This window comes from Lepidochelys olivacea (assembly GCF_965140295.1).
Source record: "Lepidochelys olivacea isolate rLepOli2 genome assembly, chromosome: 8".
Lineage (NCBI taxonomy): Eukaryota > Metazoa > Chordata > Testudines > Cheloniidae > Lepidochelys > Lepidochelys olivacea.
Genome location: NC_140418.1, coordinates 97562526 through 97580119, shown reverse-complemented (window position 1 = coordinate 97580119; position 17594 = coordinate 97562526). Strand labels below are relative to the sequence as shown.

The following is a 17594-nucleotide window of genomic DNA, read 5'->3' as shown; positions in this document are numbered from 1 at the left end:
GTATGTGGGAGTGAGGGGAGGGGAATGGAGAAGAAAAGGGGATGGGAGAAGTGGAAGCCCAGCATGCGGCGTCCCCTCAGCATCAGCTGGGGCGCCCCCATTAAGCAGGCCCATCGAACCTTCCCCCTGACAAGCCCTATCCCCCTACACCTGGACCCTCTGAGCCCCCCAGACCTCTACCCCACTGATCCCCCAACGAGCTGCACCTGGACCCCCACCCCATCAAGCCCCACTCCCCCCGGCAGAATTTTAAAATGTGTGCTTAATTTTTTGGCACAGAATTCCCTCCAGAGTAATAGGAGAGACCTGGGTTCCATTCCCAGCTATCCTGAAATGACTGTATGAAACCTCTCAGTTAACTTATTTGTAAAACAGGGGAATGATACCTGAGTCCTTTCTATGGCAGGAGCCTTTGCTCAATAATGAAAGATCACAAGTGCATAGAAATATAACAGTAGTCAGTAGAGGGGAGATCAGAACTCCTGGTTCCCAACTCAGTGGACCTTTCCCTAGGCTGCTGGGGGGGGGGGGGATTTTTTTCTCTCACTCATCTGTGGAACATAGCTCAGTTTGGTGGGAAGTAGAACAGGTAGCGTGATTTAGCAGAAATGTGGAACATCCCATAAAACATAGGAAACAAATGTTTCAGCTAGTTCTCCATTGCCATATAATCCTGCCCCACTCACCTATCCAAACTTAATGTAGACCCCTAAAATTTGCAAAACTACATGCAAAAGCGAAAACAAATTACTAGATTACAGAATTTAATTTCCTATTCAAGGGATCAATTTCCAATATACTATACATATGCTATTACCTTACTCATTATAAAACACTACAGGTTATTTCCCCCTTTGCCAAAGAGTAGCTGAATTCCTGACATAGCAAGTCAGTTTCCCCTTGGAGCAGAAATTGGTGACATGGAGTCAGGTATTTGCTTGGTGTAATTTATTTACAAGTACACTTGTCCAGTTCCTTCAAACAAGGGTGAAAATAAATGGCACACAGGCAACTCCCTTTAGCAAAGAAATCTCTTGCAAGGCCCAAAAGTAGGTGTCTTGCTGTTTCTTTCAAGGCTCTCACGCCAAACTCACTGTTTAACCCTAGTTACTAGTTCCAGCCCCAAGCTCCTGCATTTTTACCTGGAAAACCCTGCTAGCCCCCAGACTCCAGGGGTTGAATAAGTGACTTGACCCTTAACCGCTCCTTGGTGAAACTGCTCTGCCACACAGAGCTCAGAGGCCTAATGAGGGATGTTTTAACCCACATAAGGGGTCAAAAGCAAGCAGGACAAATGCCCACTTCTGTAAAAAAGTGGGGTGCAGAGAAACGTGCACGGGGGAGTGGTGACACCAGCCCTGCACAGGGGGGAAGAAATGTTCACGTGTGGGTTAGGCAGGACTCAGGCAAGCGGTTCTGGCCAGCTGTGTGGGGCAGCCGCGGGGAAGCGGCTCAGGTCAGCCCTGCACAGGTGGTGGTGTGGGGAGTCTTAGGCGAGCGGCTGGGGTCAGCCCTGCGGGGGGGGGGGGGAGCCTCGGGTTAGCCCCACGCAGCGGTTGGGGGAGAGGGAGGAAGGTGAGGGCTTGAAGGGCTAGCCTCACCCAGTGTCCCATTTTCCCTTTGGAAAGTAGTCATTCTACTAATGCTAGCTGAGTTGAAAGGACCAGCACAGAGCCAGACATTTATATGTATGCACCTACAACTGGCCTTATTTACTATTACACCACACAATACTTTTTTTATGAAATATTTTTATCCCCCAACATTTCTGGAAATTGCATACCCTCGGAGCATTGCGTGACACAGCCACGCTCTCAGATCTTGAGAGAGCCAGTGTTGCAAGCCCTTTTGCAACAGCTCTTTCTTTCCGGCAGTGCTGTGTGATTTGTGCAAGTGGTCTATGCAGCACTATGCTCAGCTGTCTTGCAGCATGCTAGATCCTGAGGGCAGTGTGGAGCACAGGGCTTCCTCCTCCTCCTTCAGAGTTTTTCTCATCCCTCTAGCCATGCTCCTTGCTGTAGCCGCGCTGTTTTTCTTAGCATTCGCCGCCTCGCAGCAGAAAGAGAACGATTTTTACACATTTAAACTGGTAAACATCAGGGGCAAACTAGTCTCTTTGGAGAAATACAGAGGCTCGGTAAGTTTGCAAGGAGATTAGCAGCTGCTCTCATTGCAGACTATAACTAACCAGCCCATCTTTGCATGCTTGCATAAGGGATTGGGGATCCAGAGATTGTACATTAATTTGCATGCATGCACGTTTATAGTGTCTCATTTGTGCATTTTGTGTAACGGATCTGGAGTATTGCTTGCATGTCTACTTTGATATCGTTCCATAGGCTTCTCCATTCTTTTAATAAAACGTTTGCTATCTAACCCCTATGTGTGTGACTCTGTTCCTTGGGCAGGCTGCTCTGTATACGTGGCACACGGGGTTGCTTGCCGTTCATTCACTATACATAGTACTCTATTATGTCTATGATTAATCATGAAAACATTTCTCCATGATTGGAAGCATGTGGCATTTTAAAGCAAAAATCTGTATTTCAAGATATTTCCCCATTTGAAAGACTTGACTTTTGCTGATATTGTTTGAGGCAGAAGGGAAAAATGAGGATGGTGTTTAAGAAGTATAACAAGTAATGCACCATAATAATAAACGAAACTGAGAACATAAAGCAAATTATTATATTAATCTACAATTAAATTATAGACATTAAAGATAGTGTGAGGAAAGGGGCAAGACCGCAGATCTGTTTAAAAACAATTAATTTAAATTTTACTGACATATTACTCAGGGAGTCCTAAATGAAACTCTCTCCCCAAAAGATGTACACATTTTCTTAAGTTCTTGAAATGTGATTACGATAGTCATAAGGAAATTTATCACAATTATGTATATTCAAAGGTTAAGAAATAACTTAGTCAGCATATGCATTTAGAAACTGAGGCAAATCAGGGCTGGTTCTTCATGTTAGAATGGTGGAGAGAAAAGCAACTGTAAACCGGGCTTTATTTGCCAGTATGCTCCATGTTATTTGTGGCACAAGGCAGCTGGACTGTACCTGTGAATTTGGCTGTAAAAGTTAAAATTGGCGAGGAGGACCTAAGGTTGATGCTACGGTCTTTAACTCATTAAAGATGTCACATGATAGCATTTTCTTTAGTTTCTTGTTTAGTGTTCATTTATGAAAATATTAATAAAGTAAGAAAACACAGAAATTTCCAGACAAAAAAATATGTTAAACTGAAGTTAAGGTTGAGAGTAAATATCAGTAATTTCAGAGTGAAAAAAAATAACAAGAACGTTGTAATTATTCCAAAAATAAGCAAATTAGAAACCCAGAAAATTCAGTTAAGTTAAACTTTAAAAAATAATCCACACATGTTAAGAAATGAAAATGCACAGTGAAAGTACCCAAATATTTTAACTCTGCCCTATAGTGATTCCATAAGGAAGCTATTATGAACAAACCAAATATACTAATCTACCTTTAAAATAAGTTTAATCTAATGTGGGACCATAAATACTCAATATGGGTACTGTATTGTGTAACTACAGGACAGAGTTAAAGAGACTAGTCCAAGGTAACAAAGCAAGTCAGTGGTTAGAACTCCAGGAACAGAACCAGGGTCTCCTGACTCCCACTCCAGTGCCCCATCTAGTGGAGATGTATTGTCCAAATTTCATAGTGCTTTTTTGTAAGTGTTTATGACCAGAAGGGCCTGTAATGATAATCTAGTCTGTCCTGCATAATACAGACTGTAGATTTCACCTGGTGATTACTGCATCTCGTGTAACATCTTCTGGTTGAACAAGAGCATATCTTTTAAAAAGATAAGTTTCAGAGTAACAGCCGTGTTAGTCTGTATCCGCAAAAAGAAAAGGAGGACTTGTGGTACCTTAGAGACTAACAAATTTATTTGAGCATAAGCTTTCATGAGCTACAGTTCATTTCATTGGATGCATTCAGTGGAAAATACAGTGGGGAGATTTATATACACAGAGAACATGAAACAATGGGTGTTACCATACACACTGTAAGGAGAGTGATCAGGTAAGGTGAGCTATTACCAGCAGGAGATCTGTTGGGAAAGAGGGGGACGGACCTTTTGTAGTGATAATCAAGGTGGGCCACTTCCAGCAGTTGACAAGAACGTCTGAGGAACAGCGGGTGGGGGGGAGGAATAAACATGGGGAAATAGTTTTACTTTGTGTAATGACCCATCCACTCCCAGTCTTTATTCCAGCCTAAGTTAATTGTATCCAGTTTGCAAATTAATTCCAATTCAGCAGTCTCTCCATGGAGTCTGTTTTTGAAGTTTTTTTGTTGAAGAATTGCCACTTTTAGGTCTGTAATCGAGTGACCAAAGAGATTGAAGTGTTCTCTGACTCGTTTTTGAATGTTATAATTCTTGACATCTGATTTGTGTCCATTCATCCCTCCACGCAGAGACTGTCCAGCTCGGCCAATGCACACGGCAGAGGGGCACCGCTGGCACACGATGGCATATATCACATTGGTGGACGTGCAGGTGAACGAGCCTCTGATAGTGTGGCTGATGTGATTAGGCCCTGTGATGGTGTCTCCTGAATAGATATGTGGACACGGTTGGCAATGGGCCTCGTTGCAAGGATAGGTTCCTGGGTTAGTGGTTCTGTTGTGTGGTGTGTGGTTGCTGGTGAGTATCTGCCTCAGGTTGGAGGACTGTCCGTAAGCAAGGACTGGCCTGTCTCCCAAGATCTGTGAGAGTGATGGGTTGCCTTCAGGATAGGTTGTAGACCCTTGATGATGTGTTGGAGAGGTTTTAGTTGGGGGCTGAAGGTGATGGCTAGTGGCGTTCTGTTATTTTCTTTGTTGGGCCTGTCCTGTAGTAGGTGACTTCTGGGCACTCTTCTGGCTCTGTCAATCTGTTTCTTCACTTCAGCAGGTGGGTATTGTAGTAAGAACGCTTGATAGAGATCCTGTAGGTGTTTGTCTTTATCTGAGGGGTTGGAGCAAATGCGGTTGTATCGTAACGCTTGGCTGTAGACAATGGATCGTGTGGTGTGGTCTGGATGAAAGCTGGAGGCATGTAGTAGGCATAGCGGTCAGTAGGTTTCCAGTATATGGTGGTGTTTATGTGACCATCGCTTATTAGCACCGTAGTGTCCAGGAAGTGGATCTCTTGTGTGGACTGGTTCAGGCTGAGGTTGATGGTGGGATGGAAATTGTTGAAATCATGGTGGAATTCCTCAAGGGCTTCTTTTCCATGGATCCAGATGATGAAGATGTTATCAATGTAGCGCAAGTAGAGTAGGGGCATTAGGGGATGAGAGCTGAGGAAGCGTTGTTCTAAGTCAGCCATAAAAATGTAGGCATACTGTGGGGCCATGCGGGTACCCATAGCAGTGCCACTGATTTGAAGGTATACGTGGTCCCCAAATGTGAAATAGTTATGGGTGAGGACAAAGTCACAAAGTTCAGCCACCAGGTTTGCCATGACATCATTGGGGATACTGTTCCTGATGGCTTATAGTCCATCTTTGTGTGGAATGTTGGTGTAGAGGGCTTCTACATCCATAGTGGCCAGGATGGTGTTTTCAGGAAGATCACTGATGGATTGTAGTTTCCTCAGGAAGTCCATGGTGTCTCGAAGATAGCTGGAAGTGCTGGTAGCATAGGGGCCTGAGGAGGGAGTCTCCATAGACAGACAATCCTGCGGTCAGGGTGCCAATGCCTGAGATGATGGAGCGTCCAGGATTTCCAGGTTTATGGATCTTGGGTAGCAGATAGAATACCCCTGATCAGAGTTCCAGGGGTGTGTCTGTGCAGATTTGTTCTTGTGCTTTTTCAGGGAGTTTCTTGATTTAAAGACTCCAAGTGATAAATAATGTACCACATCCTTTGATAATCTATACCGATGGTTAATTATCCTCGCCGTTAAAAGTATGTATATTTCCAGTTTGATATTTACTAAACTGTTGTTGCAGAGAAAATGCCTGGCACACAAGAATCGATTGCACATGGTTTCATGCAAGGATTGTGGTCACTTAAGGACATTTCTTGCATACTCCATTCTATGTCATTGTGCTACTTATATGTGATCCTTGTACTTTTGCCAATAGGAATGAGAGCTGAAGTTGGGGATTGTGGGAAAAGAGTTAAAAATATCTAAGCTCAAAAGGGAAGCTCCTTGGTAGATTTCGACTAAATGAGGCCCAGATCCAGTTTGACCAAAGCTCCCAACCCACCCACCCACCAATTCAGACTGCACTTAAGTGGTACATAGGCCTCACGTTGGCCCACAACATAGAGGAGAATTTTATCCATTGCACACCCAGGTATTTGTTTGTTTCCAGGAGTACCCACAACTTGCTAAATGCTGTACAAACATTAATGTTTGTCTAAGTGTAGTTTGTTTTATATATATATATATGTAACAATGTGTAAATATATAATGTGGTGTCTCTCCCAGATGGACATAATATATATGGGATACCATCAAATTGCTTGTTATTATACAATAGTTGGCTTTTTTTCAATAGTTTGTTCCCATAATTTCTTCCAATGGGTCTGTCAAGAGTCAATAAATGCTCTGACTGGAGCACATCTTGTCTGCAGGGCAGCTCTGGCTTTTGAAGGAACAAATACCTTCTTTAGCTTCAGTAATGCAGAGCCAGAATCTCCTGGGGGGAAGTTGAGGAGGAAAACTCTCCAAAGTTAGGTTTCAGAGTAGCAGCCATGTTAGTCTGTATTCGCAAAAAGAAAAGGAGAACTTGTGGCACCTTAGAGACTAACCAATTTATTTGAGCATAAGCTTTCGTGAGCTACAGCTCACTTCATCAGATGCATTCAGTGGAAAATACAGTGGGGAGATTTATATCTCCCTACTGTATTTTATATACATTTATATAATTTATATATTTATATAAATCTCCCCACTGTATTTTCCACTGAATGCATCCGATGAAGTGAGCTGTAGCTCACGAAAACTTATGCTCAAATAAATTGGTTAGTCTCTAAGGTGCCACAAGTCCTCCTTTTTTTTCTCCAAAGTTACTCCGCACAAATCATTCTATCAAGGGACAGAGGGTATTTGCCCCACTGCAGAATGAGCTGCAGGGCCCATTCTCACATCTCATGCCCCTGCTCCACCTCTGGGTTTGCAGCTTCGTTGTAGCTATGTAGTTAGCACTTTCTCTAGGGGTGACCAATCCCGTGATCTCCCATAATGGAGGGCTTCTCACCACAGAGAAGTACTGGGGAAGCATCATCTTTCCTTCTTGGACTCAGCTGTCCCCAACTTGACCAGCACTCACCCACCACAAGACCATCCAGTTCCTCAATGTGGTTCTCACACCCATGAGAGCCTTTCATGGGCTCCTTGTGAGAAGGCCAGGAGGAAAGGATGCCATGAAAGTGGAGACCCCCCATTCTGAGTGGAACAGCAGAGACTCACATGTAGGGGGCCCCACCCTTCTCAATCCAGTTGAAACTTGACTACTCATATGCAAATATTTAAATGAGATTAGAACAATAAAATCTCCCTTATCTCCCATCCTCTTGCTGTGGCTGGGCATTAGTGACACATCCACATGCACTCTCTTTCAGAGGTAGGTAATGATTCCATGGTTAGAGTCTGTCGCACCATAAACTGTGGCCCCATGGACCTTGTAGTCATCCATGGGGATAAAACTCAGAACCCCCTGCTCCAAAAACAGAGGCTCTGACCACTTGAGCAGAAGGAGGGCTCCTCTTTACTGTAGGAATGTTAGGGCAAGTAGTCTCTGTGGGTTGTAGCCACTACAGTGTGACATGCATCTCACATGCATGAACAAGTGTAACATTTCATCCAGGCCAAAGCAATGGTGGAGATACATTATAAATGGTTAGTAGGACTAATGGGTTTACACATAGGACAACTTTGGCCCAGTATTTCTTAGGAATCTGTTGAGTTAACTTGTGGTCCATCTTGTCCCGGTTGCCTTAAATAAATAAAGTATTTTTAGCCCAGGAGATGTGAGAGATGTTCCTGAGAATGTCTCTTTTACTATTTTCACAGAGTGCCGGTTGTCTGCGTTCTTAAGACCACATGTGGTCTTAATGTGTCTCCCTTCACAGAATAGTACAATGGATTGGATTTAGGCTAACTAGGAGAACTGGGTTCTATTGTCCGTTCGGCTAATGACCTTCTTGGTGACATTGGTCAAGTTCACTTCACTTCTCCATGCCTCATTTTTCCCCCATGAATGATGATATTTATCCTCTGTTGTAAAGCACTTTGACAGCTACCACTGAAATATATTACATAAGTGCTAGATATTTCTGCCATATAGTCATCTAAGTGCGTAGAAACAAGGCCTAGGCTGTGAAGAAGTGCTATAAGAGAATCAGCCAAGGAGATGAAATGCCAGCTTTTTTTGTCTATTCCATCTCAAAGCAACCTACTTCTGCTTTATCTATGACATTGAGAGAGAAAGTGGGTGAGGTAATATCTTTTACTGGTGCAATTTCTGTTGATGGGAGACACAAGCTTTCACAGAGCTCTTCTTCAGATTTAGGATAAAACAGAAGCATTATATGATCTACCTATATTAGATATGAAGTGCAGTGAGCCAATCATAAAGAGCTATCAGAAAATAAGGAAATTTGTATCTTGAGGTAAACAAGGAAAGCTCATATTTTATTTTAAAGGTTTTATTGGTTTCATTTTTCAGAGTAGCAGCCGTGGCACCTTCGAGACAAGACTAACCAATTTATTTGAGCATAAGCTTTCGTGAGCTACAGCTCACTTCATTGGATGCATTCAGTGGAAAATTCAGTGAGGAGATTTATATACACACAGAACATGAAAAAATGGGTGTTATCATACACACTGTAAGGAGAGTGATCACTTAAGATGAGCTATTACCAGCAGGAGAGCGGGGGTGGGGGTGGGGGGGACCTTTTGTAGTGATAATCAAGGTGGGCCATTTCCAGCAGTTAACAAGAATGTCTGAGGAATAGTGGGGGGGGGAATAAACATGGGGAAATAGTTTTTATCCCCCCCCCCCCGTTCCTCAGACTATTTCCCCATGTTTATTTCCCCCTTCCCCACCCCACCCCTGTTCCTCAGACATTCTTGTAAACTGCTGGAAACGGCCCACCTTGATTATCACTACAAAAAGTTTTCTTTCCCCACCCCCTCCAGCCCCCCCACTCTCCTGCTGGTAATAGCTCATCTTAAGTGATCACTCTCCTTACAGTGTGTATGATAACACCCATTTTTTCATGTTCTGTGTGTATATAAATCTCCTCACTGTATTTTCCACTGAATGCATCTGATGAAATGAGCTGTAGCTCACGAAAGCTTATGCTCAAATAAATTGGTTAGTCTCTAAGGTGCCACAAGTACTCCTTTTCTTATTGGTTTCATTGTCACTGTACTCAGCAGAAACTGGGAGGCACTGTTTTTTAATGGTTACTACACATATGTAGTAGTCAGCACTTTTTGGTTCTGGTCCCCTCTCTTCCACTTCTCTGCTGTGTAATTTTAGCCTCAGTATACACATCCAGGTATTATAGCACTTACCTACCTATTATATATAAGCCTCGCAATAGTATACTTAGCTAAACTAATTAATGGTAGTAAAATGTTTTGAGAATCGTGAATGAAAGGCAGTATACAAATGCAAAGTATTATTCTACTGCTGGGAGTAACATTAGGTGTTCTGCATGAATCAGATCTCTCTGCAGTCTGAGAATTTAGTATTATGTGTAGAAATAAAGTAAAAATATTTAATTACTGTACAAAGCACTGGATTTTTTGGGTAATGAGTCTGCAAACCAGTGTAATTTGTCGTTTCTGAATAGGTCATTGTTGGGTATATAACCCAAGACCTGTGATTTATACAAGGCTCTGCTGCCTCAGCTAAAAATTCCACATCTGTTAACTTGAAGGCAGTAGTAAATTAATAAACCTCTCTGTGATCCATCCACTAGAGAGCCATAATGTGTAAATGACTTACACCAGTATGTAATATTTTTTGCAATATTGAGTTTAAGATTAGAATGCTTCGATTTTCTAAGTAAAAGAAGGAAAGTCTAGTATAGTAAGGTCCAGCAAAGGCTAATGCATGTTGCAGCTTTATGAAAATATTTTTGGAAAAGTCAAGGATTAATTGTTTGCATTGTACACTAGATGGTGCACTTGACTCACATTCAAAATTCCAGGACAGGGTAAGAGAAAAGAAAGCCTACATTAAACTCACATGTTTTACTAAAAGAAAAGGAGTACTTGTGGCACCTTAGAGACTAACCAATTTATTAGAGCAAAAGCTTTCGTGAGCTACAGCTCACTTCCTGCATCTGAGGAAGTGAGCTGTAGCTCACGAAAGCTTATGCTCTAATAAATTGGTTAGTCTCTAAGGTGCCACAAGTACTCCTTTTCTTTTTGCGAATACAGACTAACACGGCTGTTACTCTGAAACATGTTTTACTAAATAATCAATGGCTTAAATAATTAAAATTTGAGTGCACAAGTGAGACAAAAAGTAAAGTGACTTATTTATAAAGAAAATTATAACATGCTGCAAACAGATCAACTCGTTTAATCTTCTGTAATGCAGAATAGAACCACTTAAAGATGACCTGCTAACAATTTTTAAAAAATAGTTTTGTGCCTTTTTTGCTCCTTTATGATGTTTAAAGAAGGCATGAAAGGGTTTCTATTTTTAATTTTTTTTTTGTCTGCTTGTTTTATTACCTCAAATCTCACAATCCTAGTTTTGTGGGAGACCCCCTGGAAGGTCTCAAAATGTGCATTGTGAGCACTCTCATGTAATTTGAAGGAGTTGTTGTGCTAGCAAAGACTTCTTTCTCCAAAATGTTAAGTCATTGAAGTTAAATAGATGTTAAAAAAATCACATTTTTATTGACAAAATTCTTTCAGGCCTTCTTTACAAATACTGTATATTATAATCAAGCAAAAATGACAAGCATTTTTTCTTTGCAGGTCATCTTTCACATTTCTTCACATACCCATAGAATTCTATACATTTTTATTCCTCTGTAGCCACCTGGAATAAATTGTTTATCAACCCCAGGTGGATTTTGGGTGGGGCATCAGAGGGGCATTGCAAACTGCAAGCCTCAGGCAGGCAGTTTAGTGTTCAACACAATATATAGTACAATATATATGATACAATATATGAGAACATAAGAATGGTCATACTGGGTCAGATCAAAGGTCCATCCAGCCCAGTATCCTGTCTACCGACAGTGGCCAATGCCAGGTTCCCCAGAGGGAGTGAACCTAACAGGTAATGATCAAGTGATCTCTCTCCTGCCATCCATCTCCACCCTCTGACAAACAGAGGCTAGGGACACCATTCCTTACCCATCCTGGCTAATAGCCAGGATGGACTTAACCTCCATGAATTTATCCAGTTCTCTTTTAAATCCTGTTATAGTCCTAGCCTTCACAACCTCCTCAGGCAAGGAGTTCCACAGGTTGACTTTTATTTGTTTTAAACCTGCTACCTATTAATTTCATTTGGTGGCCCCTAGTTCTTATAGTATGGGAACAAGTAAATAACTTTTCCTTATTCACTTTCTCCACACCACTCATGATTTTATATACCTCTATCGTATCCCCCCTTAGTCTCCTCTTTTCCAAGCTGAAAAGGGCTAGCCTCTTTAATCTCTCCTCATATGGGACCCATTCCAAACTCCTAATCATTTTAGTTGCCCTTTTCTGAACCTTTTCTAATGCCAGTATATATCTTTTTTGAGATGAGGGGACCACATATGTACGCAGTATTCAAGATGTGGGTGTACCATGGATTTATATAAGGGCAATAAGATATTCTCCATCTTATTCTCTATCCCTTTTTTAATGATTCCTAACATCCTGTTTGCTTTTTTGACTGCCACTGCACACTGCGTGGACGTCTTCAGAGAACTATCAGCGATGACTCCAAGATCTTTCTCCTGATTAGTTGTAGCTAAATTAGCCCCTATCATATTGTATGTATAATTGGGGTTATTTTTCCCAATGTGCATCACTTTACATTTATCCACATTAAATTTCATTTGCCATTTTGTTGCCCAATCACTTAGTTTTGTGAGATCTTTTTGAAGTTCTTCACAGTCTGCTTTGGTCTTAACTATCTTGAGCAGTTTAGTATCATCTGCAAACTTTGCCACCTCGCTGTTTACCCCTTTCTCCAGATCATTTATTAATAGGTTGAATAGGATTGGTCCTAGGACTGACCCTTGGGGAACACCACTAGTTACCCCTCCCCTTTCTGAAAATTTACCATTTATTCCTACCCTTTGTTCCCTGTCTTTTAACCAGTTCTCAGTCCATGAAAGGATCTTCACTCTTATCCCATGACAACTTAATTTACATAAGAGCCTTTGGTGAGGGACCTCGTCAAAAGCTTTCTGGAAATCTAAGTACACTATGTCCCCTGAATCCCCCTTGTCCACATGTTTGTTGACTCCCTCAAAGAACTCTAATAGAATAGTAAGACATGATCTCCCTTTACAGAAACCATGTTGACTTTTGTACAACAATTTATGTTCTTCTATGTGTCTGACAATTTTATTCTTTACTGTTGTTTCAACTAATTTGCCCGGTACTGACGTTAGACTTACGAGTCTGTAATTGCCAGGATCACCTCTAGAGCCCTTCTTAAATATTGACGTTACGTTAGCTATCTTCCAGTCACTGGGTACAGTAGCTGATTTAAAGGACAGGTTACAAACCATAGTTAATAGTTCCACAATTTCACATTTGAGTTCTTTCAGAACTCTTGGGTGAATGCCATCTGGTCCCGGTGACTTGTTACTGTTAAGTTTCTCAATTAATTCCAAAACCTCCTCTAGTGTCACTTCAATCTGTGACAATTCCTCAGATTTGTCACCTACAGAAGATGGCTCAGGTTTGGGAATCTTCCTAACATCCTCAGCCGTGAAGACTGAAGCAAAGAATTCATTTAGTTTCTCCACGATGACTTTATCGTTTTTAAGTGTTCAATATAGTGTTCAGTGTAAAGAGTTCTGCAGAGGAGACAGGAGACTGCTCCCAGCTTGCACCCCTGAGGCAGGAAGTCTCAGAATTTTGTTTATTAACAGAGTGATTAACAGGTGATTTAAGATAAGAAAGGGCTGTTAGGATGTTTCCTAAAGGTAAATGATCTGTTCCAAGGTTCGTGAACTACAAAAAGTAAGTAGCCTAAATGATAGAAAGTAATTGTAGATTTTTCTACAATTGTTTCAATTGTTGTATTCAAGAAGTAGTAACAAAGTTATTAATATCTTTCTTTGAGAAGATAACTGATTTTTTAGACAAAAGAAATGCCACAGATCTAATCAGTCTAATCAGTCAGTAAGGTATTTGATACAGTTCCACATGACAGGTTTCAGAGTAACAGCCGTGTTAGTCTGTATTCGCAAAAAGAAAAGGAGTACTTGTGGCACCTTAGAGACTAACCAATTTATTTGAGCATAAGCTTTCGTGAGCTACAGCTCACTTCATCAGATGAGAAATTATTAGTTAAACTGGGGAAGATGGGGATTAATATGAGAACTGAAAGGTGGGAAAGTATCTGATTAAAGGGGAGACTGCAACAGGTCATACTGAAAGGTGAACTGTCAGGCTGGAGGGAGGTTACTAGTGGAGTTCCTCAGGGATCCGTCTTGGGACCAACCTTATTTAACGTTTTTATTACTGACCTTGGCACAAAAAGTGGGCATGTGCTAATAACATCTGCAGATGACACAAAGTTGGGAGTATTGCCAATATGGAGGAGGACCAGAATACCATACAAGAAGATCTGGATAACCTTGTAAACTGGAGTAATAGAAATGGGATGAAATTTAATAGTGGAAAGTCATGCATTTAGGGACTAACAACAAGAATTTTTGCTATAAGCTGGGGACTTCTCAGTTGGAAATGACAGTGGAGGAGAAAGTCATGGGTGTATTGGTTGATCAGAGGATGACTATGAGCTATCAATGTGATGCGGCTGTGAAAAAGGCTAACGTGATCTTGGGGTGCATCAGGTGAGGTATTTCCAGTAGAGACAGGGAAGTGTTAGTACCATTATACAAGGCACTGGTGATACCTCATCTGGAGTACTGCGTGCAATTCTGGTCTCCCATGTTTAAGAAAGATTAATTCAAACTGGAACAGGTGGAGAGAAGGGCTACTAGGATGATATGAAGAATGGAAAACTTACCTTATGAGAGAAGACTCAAAGAGCTTGGCTTGTTTAGCTTAACCAAAAGCTGAGGGGAGATAGGATTGCTTTCTATAAATACATCAGATGGAAAAATACCAGGAAGGGAGAGGAGTTATTTAAGTTAAACACCAATGTGGACCCCAGAACAAATGGCTATAAACTGGCCATCAACAAGTTTAGGTTTGAAATTAGGTGAAGGTTTCAAACCATCAGAGGAGTAAAGTTCTGGAGCAGCCTCCCAAGAGGAGCACTGGGGGCAAAAAACCTAACTGGCTTCAAGACTGAGCTTTATAAGTTTATGGAGGGGATGGTATGACAGGACTGCCTACAATAGCATGTGGCCCATCACCAACTGCTAGAGACAGGACAGTAGATAGTGAGGGCTCTGAGTTACTACAGAGAATTCTTTCCTAGGTATCTTCCTGGTGGGTCTTGCCCACTTGCTCAGGGTCTAACTCAGGGATCTCAAACTCAAATCACCACAAGGGCCATATGAGAACTAGTACATTGGCCTGAGGGCCGCATCACTGAAACCTTTTCATACAACGATATAAAAGTATACTCAAAAATGAAAAAAATGAAGTGTAATATAGTATGCTATTAAAAGTCAGTGTATTAACTTTTTTAAAACTTTAATGTGAAGAGGGGTTTTAATAAAATATAAACACTCAGGAATGCACCTCACACATTTACTTTTAGATTTACTTTTAGAATTACTTTGGTTAAAGTCACCCATCCCACCCCCAGTATTGCCCCCACTCCACCCCTTCCATGAGGCCCTGCTCCTGCCCCGCCTCTTCCCACCCCATCTCTGCTCCCATTCCAATCCCTTCCCCAAAGACCCTGCCCCAACCCTGTCCGCTCCCTGCCCCTATTCCAACCCCTTCCCCAAATCCCTGGCCTGGTCCCGCCTCTTCTCCACTTCCTCCCCTGAGCACGCCATGTCCCAGCTCCTCCCCCCTCCCTCCTGGAAAGTCCTAAGTGCCGCCAAACAGCTGTTTGGCAGCAGGAAGTGCTGGGAGGTAGACAGAGGAGCGGGGACACAGAGCGCTCAGGGAGTGGGGGGCCAGGGGTGAGGGCAGCTTGGCTGCCGGTGGACGCAGCGCCTATGGCGGGCCGCAGGAAATAACTCATGGTTGAGACCCCTGGTCTAACTGATCACCATATTTGGGGTTGGGAAGGAATTTCTCCCGTGGTCAGATTGGCACAGACTCTGGGTGGGGTTTTTTTATTTCCTCTGCAGCATGGGTCCACTTGCAGATTTAAACTAGTTTAAATGATGAATTCTCTGAAACTTGAAGTCTTTAAACCATGATTTGAGGACTTCAGTAACTCAGCAAGAAGTTAGGGGTCTATTATAGGAGTGGGTGGGTGAGGTTCTGTGGCCTGAAAGCTGTAGGAGGTCAGACTAGATGATCATGATGGTCACTTCTGACTTCACTAAGAGTATCTGAATAAGAATACACTTTATACAATTTTGAACCTAACCAGTGTCACTTAAGTGACTTGCCACAAGATGTCAGACCATGTTAGTATTAGAGCTGTATGGGTCTAATATTTAATTTTCTTTCTTGATATAGGAATTAGATACAATACTCCTGTCAGATAACTTAGAAATTATCTGCAAAAAAAAAACACCCTAGAATTTTCAGTTGCTTAAGTAGCCCCTGGAATCACGGTTAAAGTTGCTCCCCTCCCCCTCCCCCCCCCCCAAAAATCTGAAACGGTTCTCCTGTGGGCAGGCATGGAATTTGCCCCCACACGCACAGCCCTGTTGGCCTCACTGGAGCCACCCCCCAACATAGAAGTCAAAATACACCTATGTTATTAACTATTGTATTTTGATTCCAGTAGTAGGGGTTACCATCCAAATAGGTATAACACCACTAACCTATATTACATGCTTGTTGCAAGGCTCAAATCATGATCATAAAGTGCTTTTATATCCTTCTATGAAAGGAACCACGGGCTGTGGGTATTGAAGCCCAGGGGAGGCTAAGCCTCCTCTAACCCAGGCCATGGCCCTGCCTATGCTCTGCCCTGAGGCGCCGCCCTCACTCCCACTCACCCTTGAAGCCAGTGAGAGCTCAGCTCCAGCCAGTGGCCTGGAGCTCAGGCCAGAAGCCCAGGGAGGCTTAGGCTGGCTTGGACCAGCGGCCCGGTGCTCAGGCAGGCTAGCAAGGGGGGAAGAAGAGGCCTTAGGGCTAGCTTCCCCAAAGGGAAACTGTATGTTTCATGAAAGGAACTGTATGTAAGTGCAAAGGATCATAACAATTTGGTCTTTGTTGTAACCAGTATAAATTATTGTTAATAATGGTTGGTAAGAATAAGTTATTCAGGCATACTTAAATTTTCAATAATAGGTTGGTGTTCAATTTATTTTAGGACTGTCAAATGATTAAAAAATTAATCATGATTAAGACTACATTTTAGTTACGGGTATTTTTAGTAAAAGTCACAGACAGGTCACAGGCATTAAACAAAAATTCACAGCCCATGACATGTCCATGACTTGTACTATATACACCCCTAACTAAAGCTTGGTCCGGGACCCCCATGGGTGCTCCGGGTGTGTGTGTATGTGTGGTCTGGGACCCCCATGGGTGCTGGGGGGAGGGCGGGCAGTGGCACGCAACTCAGGACCCCTGCTGGTGCTGGGCGGGAGTGGGCGGCACACAGCCCGGGATCCCACTGGTGCTGGGGGACAGGGGGGAGAAGGGTTGCAGGGATCCACAGCCAATGGGAGCTGCAGGGGCGGTGCCTGCGAGCACGGGCAGCATACAGAGCCCCCTGGCCCTTCCACTTAGGAGCTGCAAGGACATGCTGGCTGCTTCTGCGGAGCCCTCCCTGCCCGGAGGTAAGTGCCACCCTGCACCTCAACTGCCTGCCCCAGCCCTGAGCTCCCTCCCACATCCAAACTGCCCCAGCAGTGGCTGATGCTGCTGATCCAGGGGCTGCCTGCTCTGCTCTGGTAGACCCAGAGCCAGCTGCACTGGCCACTGCAGAACTCACAGAATCCATGACTTCCATGACAGACATGCAGCCTTAATCATGATTAATCGTGAGATTAAAGAGGTAGTCATGATTAACTGCAGTGTTAGTCGCACTGTTAAACAATAAAATACCATTTAAATATTTTTTTATTTTTTTCTACATTTTCAAATATATTGATTTTAATTACTACACAAAATGCATAGTGCTCACTTTATATTTGATTACAAATACATGTACTGCAAAAAACAAACAGTGGTATTTTTCAATTCACCTCATACAAATACTGTAGTGCAGTCTCTTTATTGTTAAAGTGCAACTTAAAAATGTAGATTTTTTTTTAACATAACTGCACTCAAAAACAAAGTAAAACTTTAGAGCCTATAAGTCC

General features: G+C 42.5%; 1 protein-coding gene across 1 annotated transcript in view; it reads left to right on the top strand.

Moving 5' to 3' along the window:
* The first annotated feature begins 1884 nt into the window (after nt 1-1884).
* The window catches only part of GPX7 (glutathione peroxidase 7), a 29203-nt gene continuing 13493 nt past the window's right edge, over nt 1885-17594 (top strand). The window contains exon 1 of the mRNA XM_084636154.1: nt 1885-2137. Within this exon, the coding sequence (XP_084492280.1) occupies nt 1901-2137 (237 nt within the window). The 5' untranslated portion in view covers nt 1885-1900. The remainder of the gene's footprint in view (nt 2138-17594) is intronic.